The 16,259-nt window shown below is 41.7% G+C and overlaps 1 protein-coding gene across 1 annotated transcript in view; it reads right to left on the bottom strand.

Annotated features, from left to right (window-relative positions):
• Window positions 1-16,259, bottom strand: part of COL7A1 (collagen type VII alpha 1 chain) — a 189,692-nt gene that overhangs the window by 102,181 nt on the left and 71,252 nt on the right. Inside the window, exons 19-32 of the mRNA XM_056528127.1 lie at window positions 14,646-14,792; window positions 14,420-14,545; window positions 13,858-14,001; window positions 13,380-13,505; window positions 9,649-9,792; window positions 8,871-8,993; window positions 7,940-8,086; window positions 7,287-7,412; window positions 6,950-7,096; window positions 6,724-6,860; window positions 6,233-6,359; window positions 5,286-5,429; window positions 4,400-4,560; window positions 3,104-3,130 (exon numbers count right to left, since the gene is read on the bottom strand). Coding sequence (XP_056384102.1) covers window positions 3,104-3,130; window positions 4,400-4,560; window positions 5,286-5,429; window positions 6,233-6,359; window positions 6,724-6,860; window positions 6,950-7,096; window positions 7,287-7,412; window positions 7,940-8,086; window positions 8,871-8,993; window positions 9,649-9,792; window positions 13,380-13,505; window positions 13,858-14,001; window positions 14,420-14,545; window positions 14,646-14,792 — 1,826 coding nt within the window. The remainder of the gene's footprint in view (window positions 1-3,103; window positions 3,131-4,399; window positions 4,561-5,285; window positions 5,430-6,232; window positions 6,360-6,723; window positions 6,861-6,949; window positions 7,097-7,286; window positions 7,413-7,939; window positions 8,087-8,870; window positions 8,994-9,648; window positions 9,793-13,379; window positions 13,506-13,857; window positions 14,002-14,419; window positions 14,546-14,645; window positions 14,793-16,259) is intronic.

Raw genomic sequence — 16,259 nt, 5'->3', positions numbered from 1 at the left:
GTAATCTGATGTAGGCACTGTAGTGTTGGTATTGTGGATAATCTGGAGTGGGCACTGTGGTGTTGGTATTGTGGGCAATCTGATGTGGGCACTGTGGTGTTGGTATTGTGGGCACTGTGGTGTTGGTAATGTGGGTAATCTGGTGTGGGCACTGTAGTGTTGGTTATGTGGGCACTGTGGTGTTGGTATTGTGGGCAATCTGATGTGGGCACTGTGGTGTTGGTATTGTGGATAATCTGGTGTGGGCACTGTGGTGTTGGTTATGTGGGCACAGTGGTGTTGGTAATGTGGGCACTGTGGTTTTGGTAATGTGGGTAATCTGGTGTGGGCACTGTAGTGTTGGTTATGTGGGCACTGTGGTGTTGGTAATGTAGATACTCTGGCGCTGTGAATATGGACATGTGAGTGCTGTTGCAGTGTCCCATTGCATGTGATTTGTTCTGCTTTAGATGGTTGTCAGATGTGAACTCCCATAGTTGAAGTTTCTGTCATGTGCCTCATTGTATTTGTACCTTATGCAGTCTGTCTGTTTTTTGCATCTCCAATGTATGGTATGTCCTTATATACTGTCAATGTTGCTGCCACCTAGTGGTTACTTTGTATTAAGATCAAGAGCAATTAAAGGGGTTATCCAGGAAAAAAACTTTTTTTTATATATCAACTGGCTCCAGAAAGTTAAACAGATTTGTAAATGACTTCTATTAAAATATCTTAATCCTTTCAGTACTTATGAGCTTCTGAAGTTAAGGTTGTTCTTTTCTATCTAAGTGCTCTATGATGACAAATGTCTCGGGAACCGCCCAGTTTAGAAGAGGTTTGCTATGGGGATTTGCTTCTAAACTGGGCGGTTCCCGAGACATTTGTCATCATAGAGCACTTAGATAGAAAAGAACAACCTTAACTTCAGAAGCTCATAAGTACTGAAAGGATTAAGATATTTTAATAGAAGTCATTTACAAATCTGTTTAACTTTCTGGAGCCAGTTGATATATATAAAAAAGTTTTTTTTCCTGGATAACCCCTTTAAGCTATTCAGATACACTAGTTACAGGCACAGAAAAGAAAGCACTTGAATAGTGGGTGGTCCTTTGCTATGTTCCAATCCCCTCTTGAGCTGACAGATGGGGTCATGTTTCTGGGAAAAGGAGTCTAGTTTGTTAGTTGGTTGCAGTTGAGGAGAGAGTGTGAGGAAGGCCTGAGCACCCCTTCCTCTAGTCTAAGACCACCCTGGGCCTTTGCTCCTGCAAAGTTTACAGAGTTGTCCAGATCTGTCAGTTCAGACCTGCAAAAAAATACCTCTTTAAAGTCTGCCTGTGTGCAAGAGGTTTACCCTTTACCTCATCAAGTGTGCCAGTAATCCAGAGAGCTACAAGAGCTACATCTTCCCCAACCAGTGAGGAGAAATGTCACAAGGGCCTTACTGTCATCTAGGACCTGTTGGTCTTCAGGCCATAACTAGTTGTCAGAGTAGCTGAAAGGGCTACATCTCAAGTGCCTGCATACCTTTAGGTATTGCATAGAACCAGGAAATACTAAAATTCTGAAGGAAACCTGCTGGGAGCCAACCAGTGTGACGTATAATGCAAGTTACAAGATGAAGTTAACCTGAGACAAGATACAATGGTCTGTAAACCTTTATGAAGTTAAAGTTGAACTGTCTGAAGAAGTGTTGAAATTCTCCTACTGTGTTGCTGTTGATAATATCAAGCCACAGTGAGCAGTACTTAAAGGGGTACTCCGTCCCTAGACATCTTAAGTCCCCAAAGGATAGGGGATAAGTTGTCTGATGGTGGGGGTCCTGCCGCTGGGGATCCCCGCCATCTTGGCTGCGGCACCCCAGACATCCAGTGCACAGAGCGAACTTCGCTACGTACCAGATGACTGGCGATGCGGGGCGGAGGCTTGTGACGTCACATTCACGCCCCGCTCGTGACATCACAGCCATGCCCCCTCAATGAAAATATATGGGAGGGGCGTGACGGCCATCACGCCCCCTCCCATAGACTTGCATTGAAGGCGTGGCTGTGATGTCACGAGTGGGCGTGACCGCCGGGTGCAGCAGGGAGATCACGGGGATCCCCAGCGGTGGGATCCCCCCATCAGACATTTTATCCCCTATCCTTTGGATAAGGGATAAGATGTCTTGGGGCGGAGTACCCCTTTAAAGAGACTATTTTCTGTCCTTCTCTGTCAAGAACTTGGACGAGGACTGTGTGATCACAATGGTCTGGGACTGTACTGTTAATACTAAGATAGAAAGAGTTGTCAGACATGCACATTGTGCACATAGTAGGTAATGGATTTATGGTCCTAGCCTCTACACAGAACAATATGGAGTGGCTGGTACAACACCCAAGAACTTCCCCGGTGAGGCATGTTGAGGGATAGGGGTAGCCTCATCAATGACTCATAGGGGCACCAATGGAACAGCGAAAGCCTGCAGTCACTTTGGTGCAACACAACCGTCAGTGGACCATTGGAGTATTACACAATCTAAGACCACTTTGTAGAACTGCTAGGAAGAGCACTACCAAGTCAAGTTTAGTAATGTTCAAGTATTGTGCTATTATGACTTAAGACTGTTCTGTAAACTTACTGTATCACATGATGAGTTTACAGTCTTAAAGCATTTTTACCTTCTTGTGGCAAAGAAGTCATTGGTTCAGCTATTATGTTCTCTGATCATTTCTTTGAAGGGGAACCATTTACTAATAGCCACCCCTATACTTTCCTGCAATGTTAATGAACTTATAATGTGAACACTGGTTGGCACTATTTATGGGGGCATTCTGAATATCACTATAGGGGATTAGACACTATTTGAAGGTTTAAATACACATACCCTTTTTTACACCATGCTTTGCACCCTTCAGATAAAATACTCCTTGGCAGAAAATCACAACTAAACTAAACTTGTACAAATACATAGAAAAACTGACCAATCTTAATAAAATTTCCATTACCCTGTGTATATTACATTCGCTCACTTCTTTGCAGTTCAAGCTGACAGACCATAGAGTAATTATGTTATACATTCATAGTAATAATTGTATTGCAGTTATGTGGAAAGTCATTCATTTACCATCATTTTCATGATACTCACCGCTGGACACTGCACAGTACAACGCTCCTAAACAAAATATATATATATATATATTAATCATACAATATCAAAAGTTTTACAGCTTGTAGATTTTATATAAAAATTTCTAACAGTGCAGAAAAACAATAAAAGGATCTAATGTAAATTACAAATACGGATGTCCATGTGTCTGGAGGTTCTCAGCACTGGAGATATACATCAAGTAGTGATCATTGGCACTTTGTACCACCCTTTACATTGAAGAACACAGCAGCCAGTCTCTCCTCACCATAATATGAATGCTAGCAGAGATAGATGGCATTTAACTGCACAGAAAATAAATAACAGATGGATGTTAAAGGGGTATTCCAGGATCTATTTTTTCTTTAGCCTTTGAGCCTATGATGCCATGTTATAATACAGTGTAATATGCTTTTTTCACCTCCGTGTGTAGTTTTGTGCTTTTTGCATACACAGGACTAGTGTTGCTCGCGAATATTCGCAATTTGAATATTATTCGCGAATATCGCATATTCGCAAATTCGCGAATTTCGTGAATATAGCGCTATATATTCGTAATTACGAATATTCTTTTTTTTTTTTTTTCACAGTACATATCACAGTGATCATCCCTCTCTGCTTCCAGCTTGTGTGATGTAAAGAAGGCTCTAATACTACTGTGTGAGATTGGCATGCGAAAATTCGCATATGCGTAAATTCGCATATGCGAATTTTTGCATATGCGAAAATAAAACGAGAATATTATGAATATGCGAATATTCGCGAATATATGACGAATATTCGTCCATATATTCGCAAATATTCGCGAATTCGAATATGGCCTATGCCGCTCAACACTACACAGGACCCAAACCTTTCCCAGCATTTTGTGCACCCAAAGACAGCATATGGTCTCCAGGGGATGTGGCTATGCTGCAGTGGGTGGGTGGATAGCATTTCCTCAGTAAATCCGTTCCACCCTGCTATACACCCACCCATAGCAAAATAGCCATGCCCCCTGAAGAACATGTGACTTAAGACATATTGTCTCTGGCCGCATGGAATGCTGAGAAAGGTCATATACAACAGTAAAATAAAAAGACTTGTACTACCGCACTTTCGGATGTGGGTCCCTTGCATGAAAACAGGGCATAGCAGTGCATGGAGGTAACAGAAGCATATTATACAGTATTATAACATGGCATCATAGGCTCAAAGGCTAAAGAAAACAAAAATCCTGGAATACCCCTTCAGGTATCAGATCACATTAAAGATGAATGATTCTCTCCATTTAGGAAGACCCATAGCTAAACTTACTTCAGTTTGGGAGACGGTGCATATTGCCTCTGCTAAAGGATCCACAAGGCTGTTCAGGTTTGCAGAATCCGAGGTATAGAAGACATTCCGTTGATCAGAGGCTATTCTTCGTATCTGTTCCTGGTCAGCTCCATTCATTCCCACTGCCAAAATCCGAATACCTAGAGAAAGGCAAGGAGGTGACATCATGATATTATTAAAGGGGTACTCCGGTGGAAATCTCCGGTGCCAGAAAGTTAAACAGATTTGTAAATTACTTCTATTAAAAAATCTTAATTAATCCAGTACTTATTAGCTGCTGAATACTACAGAGGAAATTATTTTCTTTTTGGAACACAGAGCTCTCTGCTGACATCACGAGCACCGTGCTCTCTGCTGACATCTCTGTCCATTTTAGGAACTGACCAGAGCTCCATATGTTTGCTATGGGGATTTTCTCCTACTCTGGACAGTTCTTAAAATGGACAGATATGTCAGCAGAGAGCACTGTGGTCATGATGTCAGCAGAGAGCTCTGTGTTTCAAAAATAAAATAATTTTCTCTGTAGTATTCAGCAGCTAGTAAGTGCTGGAAGGATTAAGATTTTTTTTATAGAAGTAATTTACAAATCTGTTTAACTTTCTGGCACCAGTTGATTTAAAAAAAAAAAAAAAGAAAAAAAAAAGTTTTCCACTGGAGTACCCCTTTAAGCTCCATGATCCTCAGCCAGTTAGTTTTAGGCTTTAGGGTGTGCTGTTCTACATTTAGTTCTACATAATATATGGTCGTCTGAAAATTTGTCACTCAAAATCTAGTCTGGATGAGGGGGGTGGTGCCTTCTCAAAGAGGTGGTCTTTTGGTGAAGTTTCACTGTATATGCTACATGATGATACATGTTATTATTTACCTGTAGCTTTGATATTACTGGCTGCTTGTAGAGCATCATCTGATGATGGACTATCTGCAAGAAGTACCAGAACACCAGGAACGTTCCGTCTTCTGCCATAGGCGGGGGTAAATAGATAGCTCCTTGCAAAATCTATGGCACCACCTAAAGAAGAGCAGAAGAAATGGGTGATTATGGCCACAGGTGGGCACACTAACAGATTGTTACCAGGATTTCCCTGATGTCTAAAAGGGGTTTTCCCATTAACAACACTTATCCCCTACCCACAGGATAGGTGCTGTATATCTGATCGGTGGGTCTCTGCCAACTTTATCAGGCCCACAGAGTTCAACAGAGCGATAGTGTGCATGTCTGACCACTGCTCTTGTCCACAAGGGGGACATGGGACCTAGTTGTGGTCCTAGTAATTGGTTCCCCACTGATCAGACACTCATCATCTGTCCTTCAGATAGGAAAATCCCTTAAATATTCACAGTCAGGGCAAGGCATTTTAAAAGAAGTTAACTACCTTACTCAGTAAAAAATGAGAGGCATAAAAGTACACCTCCCACAGATATGTAAAGGAATGTTTCCACATAACAGAAAAGGAGTGATGGTCATGTAACAGCCATTCTCTTTACTATTGTACTCGCAGAGGAGTTCTAATGGCATTAATATGACATATTTACCCATTGGTTACCACCGAATAATGGGCAGACTGGTGCTTCTGTTACCGTATGGAATTAAAGTAAAAACAGGTATATAGTGATCAAAGGTGTATTTGGTGTGGGTGTCCGTGCTATGATTCCGCAGTGCTATATCACTGGTTTATTAAATGTAAGCATGTACAGCACTTCCAATCCTAAATAGAGGGTGCTCTCTATACATTACGACTGTGCTGAACACATTGCCCATGAAGACATCTTTCTAAATAATGTTAAACAGTTTTGTCATTATGGGCATATTACCAATAGCGGTCCCACTGGGATCAGAGAACGGGATGTTTTGAATTTGTTGCACAACTGACCGCAGCTCGCTGGAGCGGTTCAACAGGACTGAGGGACGTTGTCGGAAGCTGTAGGACCCTATTGAGATCTTAAGTAAAGACAAAAGGAAAGAGTAAGAAAAAACTCAATGGCTACATAGATTTGGTTAGGCATAGATACAGAGTGTGCAGAGGTTAGAATTGTACCTTGGCTCTGTGGATTAGGGGGCCTAATGGTCCCTCTGCTATATGCAACAGGACAGCATTATAAATATAATTCAAATTACATTTCAGCAAGACTCCACCATTTTGAATAGGAGTTTCTAGACACTACAATACTGAAAGCAGTGTTTATGCCATGTTATATTATGAGTTTGCTATTCCTCCCAGAAAGGAAGCATTGGGAGGCTTGGTCAAAGTGCCATAATTTGAACTTCTTAAAGTCCATGTGGGCTGCCTGTCAGTCAAAAGTACCTGCGTAGAATCAGGTCCCAGCTGTCCCAATGAAGATACGGCTTGTGAGAGGAATTTTTTAATGGCCTCTTCATTGTACTGATTATCTTGAGTTGTGTGCACCAAGAATACAATGTCTGTCCTACCAGTCCCGCAAGCTGAGGAGGAAAAACTTAAGCAATAAACAATCTTTTCTATGTCACCTCATAGACACACTTTGATAGTTATATCAGATAAAGTAACTGACCGGTGTTGGCCAAGATCGATACAGCTTCACTTTCTCGATCACCAGCCAGAGAGACCACACGGAACTGATAACGGGCACCAGCTTGAAGATTATCAATGTCATAGTACCTTACATCTCCAGACACCAGCCGGCTCGTTTCAGGACCACCTTCAAAATGGAAAATAGTGCATTGTAATACAATGACAATATATAAAAGCCATGACCAATTTGGAGCTAGGGTGTACCACCTATGAGACAAGATGAGAACTCAGGCTGTATCCTTCCCTTTGGAGGCTAGATGCACCCCCGAACAGAAGACATCTATGAATGAGGTACTTGTGGCTAGTCTTGATCTTACCATCTGCCCGTCTCCAGTAGATACGGTATCCGGTGCTTTCAGAAACTGCCGACCAGGTAAGTCTCACACGTTGACGTGATACATCAGTTACTCTGAGATCTCCCACAGGATTTACTGGAACATCCGCTAGAAACACACAAGACAAATATTTTTACACTACTTGAAATGGTGATTTTGTTATTACATGGGACAATGAGGTAGAATTAATACTTCAAATCATGGGGTATGCCTACCTCAAAGATGGCCCCAGTGACTACTGCAGAGCCCGTGAGAACCTATGCAGTCCCCCCAGAAGTGCTGAATCATTATCAAATAAATGGTCTGAGGGTCAAGTTACCTTCTCTCCTACAAGGAATGGGAAGCCAATGGTGGGAAGACAAAGGCTAGTCTTACTTAGGTATGATATCAAGAACCAGCACCAAGAGGAAATCCAGATTTTTTTTTTGTTAGAGAATCCTCAGCCCTGTATGTACACCCCTATGTTTTGTTTGTAAACTATTCCTTGGCTGCTTAAACTAAAGGTAGGCCCCCAAATCCATTAAGATAAGGTCTGAAAATGATAGGAATGAATATTAAGCACATGACGCTAAAATGACTGGGAATTGAAAATGGCATTGAAGACAACACACATCCCTATTAATTGATAAACTTACGTGTTGTGACACTCGCAGTCACCGGATCCCCTTGACGATTGCCCACCAGTGCAGTGACTTTGACAACATATCGTATACCTGGCTCTAGGTTCACCAGCTCGAATGAGTTAGTATTACCAGGGACTTCTCTAGATTGTTCCGGACCACCTACAAAAACAACAAACATTATCAGGTTATCAGCTTTTGTATGTAATGAAAGTATTTTCTGGGGCTACATATGTCTGTGAACTGGTGCAATTCAATACAGGGTCCACACTTAAGTCAAGAACATTTGCAGCCCTTCAGTATTATATGAGGAAGAATCCCAAACCAGTTGGCAACACGGCATCATATGCTGCATATTTAGCAAAAATGGCTTCTTGTGATGGGGCATTAAATCAACCAGAATTGCCATGTATCTCTGCATTGTATACCTACTGGGCATCTTGTGATTTTAGCACATAAAATTGAACTATGATAATTAGTGATGAGCGGCAGGGGCCATATTCGAATTCACGATATTTTGTGAATATATGGAAGAATATTCGTCCTATGTTCACAAAATTAGCATATTCGCTATGTTCGTTCCCTATTTTCCCATGCAAAAATTTGTAATGAAATTTGCATAGTGCGCATGCGCGATTATATCTTTCACCTAAAAGAAGGGAGGGATCAGTGCCCTCTGGAAGTGCTGATATTGACGAATATTTGCATATTCGCATTTACGAAATATTCTCGCTCCACACCGAGTCACACAGTAAATAATATTGGAACCTTCTTTGGCCCACAAGCTACGAATATATATCGCTATATTCTAAATATTCACAAAATCACGAAGTGTCGATATTTGCAGTAAAAATTTGCATTTCGAATATTCGTGCTCAACACTAATGATAATGCAGTCTGAGAGCATTACAGCAGCCTAAAATGTGAAATAAGTTAGACATCATACCGCTCTCTGGGCTCCAGGAGACTTTATAGGCTGTGGCTCCTTGAACCCCAACCCATGTCACCCTTATAACATTCTGGCTCTCAAATATCCGCAGACTTGTCACAGCCCCAACTTCCTGCCGAGCTGCAGAGAATGGGAAGAAAGCAATATATGTTAATGGATTACAATGATTTCCAGAATAATGGTGATGAGTTTACTAAAAATGGTCCCTGGGCAACAAACATTTTTAAACAGTTTTATCAAAATTTTTAGACCACAAAAGATCATCAATGGATCGCAACAGTATATTGTGCCAAGATAATACTGCCTTAAAAACCCTCATAATACCACTGTATAGAGCCCAGATAAGCTATGGTATCTAAATTCTCTAACATAAAACTGCCTTTTACAAGACTAAATGAATTCATGGCACATTCAGTAAATTTGGGTTCAATGAATCTTACTGTATATTCGCTCAACTTTAGTTACAGCCTATTTTCCAAATGACTTACAATTATTGATGAAACTTCTTAATCTATATTTGTACTCCTCTATACTATTTCTTTAATTGATTTGCATTGCATTTGCATTGCTGTTGCAATTTGCAAGCGTATTGCACAAATACCAACACTACACTAGGACCATATAAGACTTTATTTTAGATTTGGCAAAGACAAGCCCTAATAGATAGACCCATAAGCCATCAAGATCCAGTGTGGCCCAGAGACTGCAGCATTTTCTGGTAGAAAGACTAGATGCATCAACTTAAAAAAATCATATAGCCATGCATCTACATTACCTGTTTGCGCAACAATAGATATAGGTTCACTCTCTCTTGTGCCAACCACAGTTGAGACAAAGATGGTGTAGGCTGTTCCAGGAACTAAATCTGTGATGTCCACAGACGTTACGTCTCTGGTTACCAACCTTGAAACTTCAACACCTAGAAATACAAACAACATATTACAACATTAAATGCATTGATACGCGTGTACAGGAGGATGTTTGTCCTTGGCATGTGGTAGAGTGGGCTGATGGGGCACAGATTAAATCCATCACAATTCTAGGCAATGCCACTATTCCATGGCCAGGCTATTTGCAAATAGAGTGAGGGCAGCAAACTAATTCTATCCTCTGGGTAAAGGAAAGTCTGGCTACAACACAATGATACTAAAATATTAATGCCATACAATGTTTAAAACATACCTCATAAAGTGTTGGCATGATGATGTCATGCAAACCTAGTCAAGTACCTTATGAGATATTAATGTTGGCTGCTCCACAGTGGCTGACAGTGTTTATTGCAGTTTACCACTGAGCCTTAGAGGTTGGTCCATATAATGGAGATGGAAACAAGATGGCCTACATGTAATATAGGTTCTTAGACAATGTACCCTTATGTCTGTCCCGGAAGATTGGAAATTAGCAAATGTCGTGCTGTAATGTCTCAGTACAGGACATGATCCTGCACTACACTTAGGCCCTGTTAGGTTGAGTCCCTCAGTGACCCGGGGGTTCTCCTGCAGTGTCTCCCCTGTTGTTGTTATAAGTGTCATTTATTGTCATAGGATTATAGTCAGTATGTCAATGTATAACTAGTCTAAAGGACCTGTGAGATGTCTGAAGGACCTGTGGAATGTCACATGTTATGTTGTCACGTGATGTTACCCAGAGAGCACCAGCTTAACCTATGACCCGCAGCTTGACCAATGGGCCTTAGTCCAGCCCCCCACTTCTGGGTTCCTTGCCACCTCTCTGGGAGTTTGGCTTTGCTATGAAGATAATTCCATCTGTCTTAACTCAGTAAAGCCTCCGCTAAACCATAACTGGTTGTGGACTCTCCTATCACTACCTAGCCATTGGAATAGCGGAGATACTGTTCGTGTGTTTCCGGTACCCAAAAACCACTCTGGCGTCACGAACACAAGGGGTTAAAAACATCTTGCGCCAGGGGTTAATACCATCTGGCCCCACCACCTACACCGCTACACCCTGTGGTCCCGCAATACACCGTGGATCACCACAGTGCCTCACAAGAAAGGTAGTAGGGAGGAATCAAGCAACTATAGGCCAGTTAGTATGACATCAATAGTGGGGAAATGAATGGAAACCCTACTAAAGGATAGGATTGTGTAACATCTAAAATCCCATGAATTGCAAGATGAAAAACAACATGGGTTTACTTCAGGAAGATCGTGTCAAACAAATCTTATTGATTTTTTTCGATTGGGTGACTAAAATAATAGATGGTGGCTGGGCAGTAGACATCGCATATCTAGATTTTAGTAAGGCTTTTGACACTGTCCCACATAGAAGACTTATCAATAAACTACAGTCATTGAGCTTGGACTCCCATATTGTTGAGTGGATTAGGCAGTGGCGGAGTGACAGACAACAGAGGATTGTAGTCAATGGAGAATACTCAGAGCAAGGTCTTGTTACCAGTGGGGTACCTCAGGGATCTGTACTGGGACCAGTTTTGCTTAACCCCTTAAGGATGGACCAATTTTTTACCTTAAAGGGGTACTCCGCCCCTAGACATCTAATCCCCTAACCCACGGGATCCCCGCTGCGGCACTGCGCTATCATTACAGCACAGAGCGAGTTCACTCTGCACGTAATGACGGGCAATACAGGGGCCGGAGCATCGTTACGTCACGGCTCCGCCCCTCGTGATGTCACGGCCCGCCCCTTTCAATACAAGTCTATGGGAGGGGGTGTGGCGGTCGTCACGCCCCCTGCTATAGACTTGTATTAAGGGGAGGGGCCGTGATGTCACAAGGGGCGGAGCCATGACATCACCCTGCTCCGTCCCTTGTATCGCCCGTCATTACGCACAGCGCCAACTTGCTCTGTGCTGTAATGATAGCGGGGTGCCGCAGCGGGGATCCCGGGGCTCCCCAGCAGCAGGACCGCGGCGATCTAACATCTTATCCCCTATCCTTTGGATAGGGGATAAGATGTCTAGGGGTGGAGTACCCCTTTAATGACCAGGCTCTTTTTTTTTTCTTTTTTGACATGTGTCTCTGTAAATGGTAATAACCTGTGAATGCCTTTTCTGAGTGGAGCAATTCGGATATTGTTTTTTCGTGACACATTGTACTTTATATAAGTGGTGCATTTTTGTTGACACATGCAGCATTGCAATATTGGGAAAAAAATGGAAAATTTCTGGCGTTTTTTATTGGTTATTTTATGGTGAACACTGTGTGGTAAAAGTGCTGTTATATTTATTCTGGGGGTCAGTACGATTATGGCGATACCCATTGTATATAGCTTTCTATGATCTTTTTCCTTTTCTGAGCAAAATTCTTTTCCTGCCATTCATTTTCCAACAGCCGTAACTTTTTTATTTTTTGTCTGATGCCATTGAGTAAGGGCTTATTTTTTGTGGGATGAGCTGTACTTTTCATTGGTATCATTTTTACGATACATGCTACCTTTTTATCTTTTTTATTGCGCTATTTGTACCAAAATTGGAAAATTTTGCGCTTTTTTGTTGTTGTTTTTTACGGCGTTCACCGTACGGGATAATTTACATTATAGGTTTATAGTACATGTCATTACAGTTGTGACGATACATATTATGTATATGATTTGTGTTTTTGATCTTTTTTGGTGATAATACAGGGCTTTTATTGGGAAAGGGGCATTTTTGTTTTTTTTGTACACTTCATACTTTTATTTAAGAACTTTTTCTTTTTTACACTTTTTTACACGTTATACTATGCTGCAATACATTTGTACAGCAGCACAGTATGACTCGATCAGCTGCTCACAGTACAACCTGTGCGATCCAGCCTCTGGCTGGATCTCACAGGCTTCCATAGCAGACAGACCTGACCTCTTGCCATAGCAACCAACGACGGCCCGCGATCATATCGCGGCCGTTGGTGAACAGGGGGAGCGCGCAACACCATAAATGTGTGATCAGAATTGATCACAGCATCTATGAGGCAATGCAGGAGATCGCTAGGAAGTATGCATACGTCCTAGCACGCGAACATGTCGAGTGCTGGGACGTATGCATACGTCCTATAGAGGGAAGGGGTTAATATCTTCATTAGTGATATTACAGAAGGTCTCGGTGGTAAGGTAGGTCTTTATGCTGATGACACAAAAATATGTAACAGGGTTGATGTTCCTGGAGGGATACGCCAAATGGAAAAGGATTTAGGCAAACTAGAAGAATGGTCAGAACTCTGGCAACTGAAATTCAAGTTTGCCTAAATCCTTTTCCATTTGGCGTATCCCTCCAGGAACATCAACCCTGTTACATATTTTTGTGTCATCAGCAAAAAGACATACCTTACCATCGAGACCTTCTGTAATATCACTAATGCACCTGGGGGCGTAAAAACCCTCGGGCAGAATATAGAATGTGTAAGCACCGGAGAACCCCTTTAAAGATGCATGGGATAAGCAGATTATTGGGCAGACTAGATGGGTCAAATGGTTCTTATCTACCGACACATTCTATGTTTCTAGGTCTATTTACAAATGTGATGATACCCAGAAAAAATGACAAACCATCTCTGCGCCTCCAAGTGATCCTATAGTTTGTTGCTCTTGCAACTGGGCTCCACTCCAGACGTATAACATTATCTCCAATGGTACTACTTCTCAGGTTGGTCACCTGGTCAACAGAATCTTCATCTGCAGGAATCAAAGGTATTATATAAAAGGCACAAATAGTAGAGTTGCTTCAAGTGCAATGGCCTGTTAGGACAGCAACTTAACAGTACTTTCTACATCATTAAAGGGATACATAGGATTTGAAAAATATGGCTGCATTCTTCAAGAACCAGTACCACACCTGTCCGCAGGTTGTGTGTAATAATGCCACACCGCCCTATTCATTTAAATGGCGATAAGCTACAATAACAGATACATCCTGTTTAATTGTGGTGCTGTTTCTTGAAGAATGCATCATGGTTTTTTTTATTCTATAAAACAACTATGGCTCCGTTTGTCATAAAAGAAAAGTTAGGCTTCACATTTCCATTACCTGTTCGAGCTGTGATAGTTACAGGGCTACTTTCAGTGTTGCCGATTAAAGCCGTCACCCCAATGAAATAAACGGTGCTTCCTTGCAAAGGTTCAATGTCGTAAGATGTTGTTCCTGCCTGTAGCGTTCTGCTAGTCTCACGACCTTAGAAAAGGCAAAAGAATTATGAGAAGCAGTATAACCTGACATAAATGGATGGTCCAAGCTTGGACAAAGGGTCTGTTTTTTTCCAGAAACAGTTGTACTACAGTCCTAGAATTGTGTCTGATATTACATCTCAGCCCCATCTGCTTAAATACTACAATACCAAATGTAGCCTGTGAATAGAGGTGGACACCGGACAAATGGACTTGTTGGAACAGGTTTGCCCAGAAAAATTCCCTTATAGTGCTCATCAGGCCAACAAAAAATGAATCCTGTCTCTGTGAACCTTCTTCATTTAAAGGAACCAGGACTGTAAGGAAGTTTGTCATGAATGGCTGAGTGGACTCATAGCAGAAAAGTGCATATGTAACAAGAGAGATAGATATCATTTTATTATATTGTACAAGTTCTACTTTACCATCACTTTGCCTCCATGTAACCCTGTAACCAGTAGCTCTGGCAATGCCAGTCCATACAATCCTAAGTCTGGATGATGTTGTTTCCACTACCCGAAGATTTGCAACTCCAGCCACTACTGTATCTTCTGAAAAACCAACATGTGTCAGAAAAGAAGCTCAAAAAATCAAATAACCTCATGTATATTAATCTCTATAGTGCAACAAAGTATTAAAATGTACCCCCACCTGTCTTGACATTGATGGTCACAGGGACCCCCTCTCTGGTCCCCACCACGGGTGTGACTCTAACTATGTAAGTGATGCCTTCTTGTACATCAATTAGTTCATATGTCGTCTGGTCTCCAGAAATCACTTGGCTCCTCTCAGTCCCATCTACAGGTAAAGTAATGCATAGGAATAGTAAGAATTGAGTCTGCATCCTACAACAGCTAAAGAGCAACACAGTGTCCACTTGCTTTGTGTTTCACTTGCATTGGGGTCTAATGATGCCTCTACCAAAGCATTAGAATTGGACTTTGATGTTTGGGGGAGGGGGGCTGGTACAGATAATATAAATAAAGTCTCGAGTAGCATATGAAGTGAACATCACTCATCCCTGTTTCTCGCGACAATGACTCTTGTCAAAGTATAGGATATATAGGAATACGTGAACAGGCAGTTGTTAATGTGTTGGAAACAAAAATAATAATTATCACATATAATGATCTGAGAAACGTTGACTGTGATGGCTAGATAACCAGGTGATTCCAAATTGCAGAAGTGTTCCAGTATACAGTGGTTGGTCCAACAATGCTAATAGATAAGAAAAGTCCAACGGCACTCACGTATTTAGTAAGAAAAGATGATCTTTATTTATTGTACTTACATCAAGGCTACAACAGAACATACATGGAGGGAGTAGACAGAATTGGAACTACGTCCGTTTCCCAGCTGTCAGCAGCTTTAACTGGTTCCTACCGATACCTATATTATACCACAATTCTTTATATTTTTTTTCCCCTGTCGCCCGCTTCATATATTAAAATCCTTTTTCAACTCTGCAAGGCGGACCTTCTCTCTCTTCCTCCGGAGGGGACAGAAACCCTCTAATTTAGCACCCCAATCGGCCCTGCTATCACTAGCTCCCTCGACCTAGACCCTCACCCCCATCTTCTAGCATAGACCTCAAATTGACATCTGTTCTGCAGCCATCAACACTGAAAATCCCCTTTATGCTTTTGACACATAACTCACCATAGTTAGGGGTACCAGGTGAGACACTCTTAACTGCGTTCTTGCAATTGGTTGGAAACATTTTTCTCTTTTCCCTCCCAGCTAAAGGGACCCTTTCAAATATCTATGGGAAACTCACCTCTGCCCCTGATTTTTATAAACCCAGGTGTTTACTCAGTTCGGAAGCAGAATTAGGTATTGTATTCATTTTTTTATGTGCTATTCATATCCCAGCACTCACATGGGTTTTCAAAGTGTGTGAAAATTCAAAAGAGCTCTTATAAACCGTAATCCAGATGGTATCGTACCCCAGCATTTCTGTTTGATCATTCGTTGTTTAGCAGGCACTCTTTCACACATATGATGGTTCTGACCACTTTTTAGTAGCTTTTGGTCTGCTATCTCTGATAATATCAAGCAGATTACGGGCCAAGTGGTTCATCTTACACCTGAGTTGATCTTGTTGTGGGTTCCTTCGGAACAGTTCTATATTCACTTCTCCTCGCTGACCACCCACCTCCTGATGGCACTTCTAATGCCTTTAGGACATACTACCCATGCCCCCACTATTGCCCAATGGACTCATAAAGTTGACCAACTGTATAGGATGGAGGAAATTGCGAGCTG

Source organism: Hyla sarda, chromosome 6 (assembly GCF_029499605.1).
Source record: "Hyla sarda isolate aHylSar1 chromosome 6, aHylSar1.hap1, whole genome shotgun sequence".
NCBI classification, from domain to species: Eukaryota; Metazoa; Chordata; class Amphibia; order Anura; family Hylidae; genus Hyla; species Hyla sarda.
The sequence above is the reverse complement of the archived record's forward strand: the minus strand, read 5'-3'. Positions and strand labels throughout refer to the sequence as shown.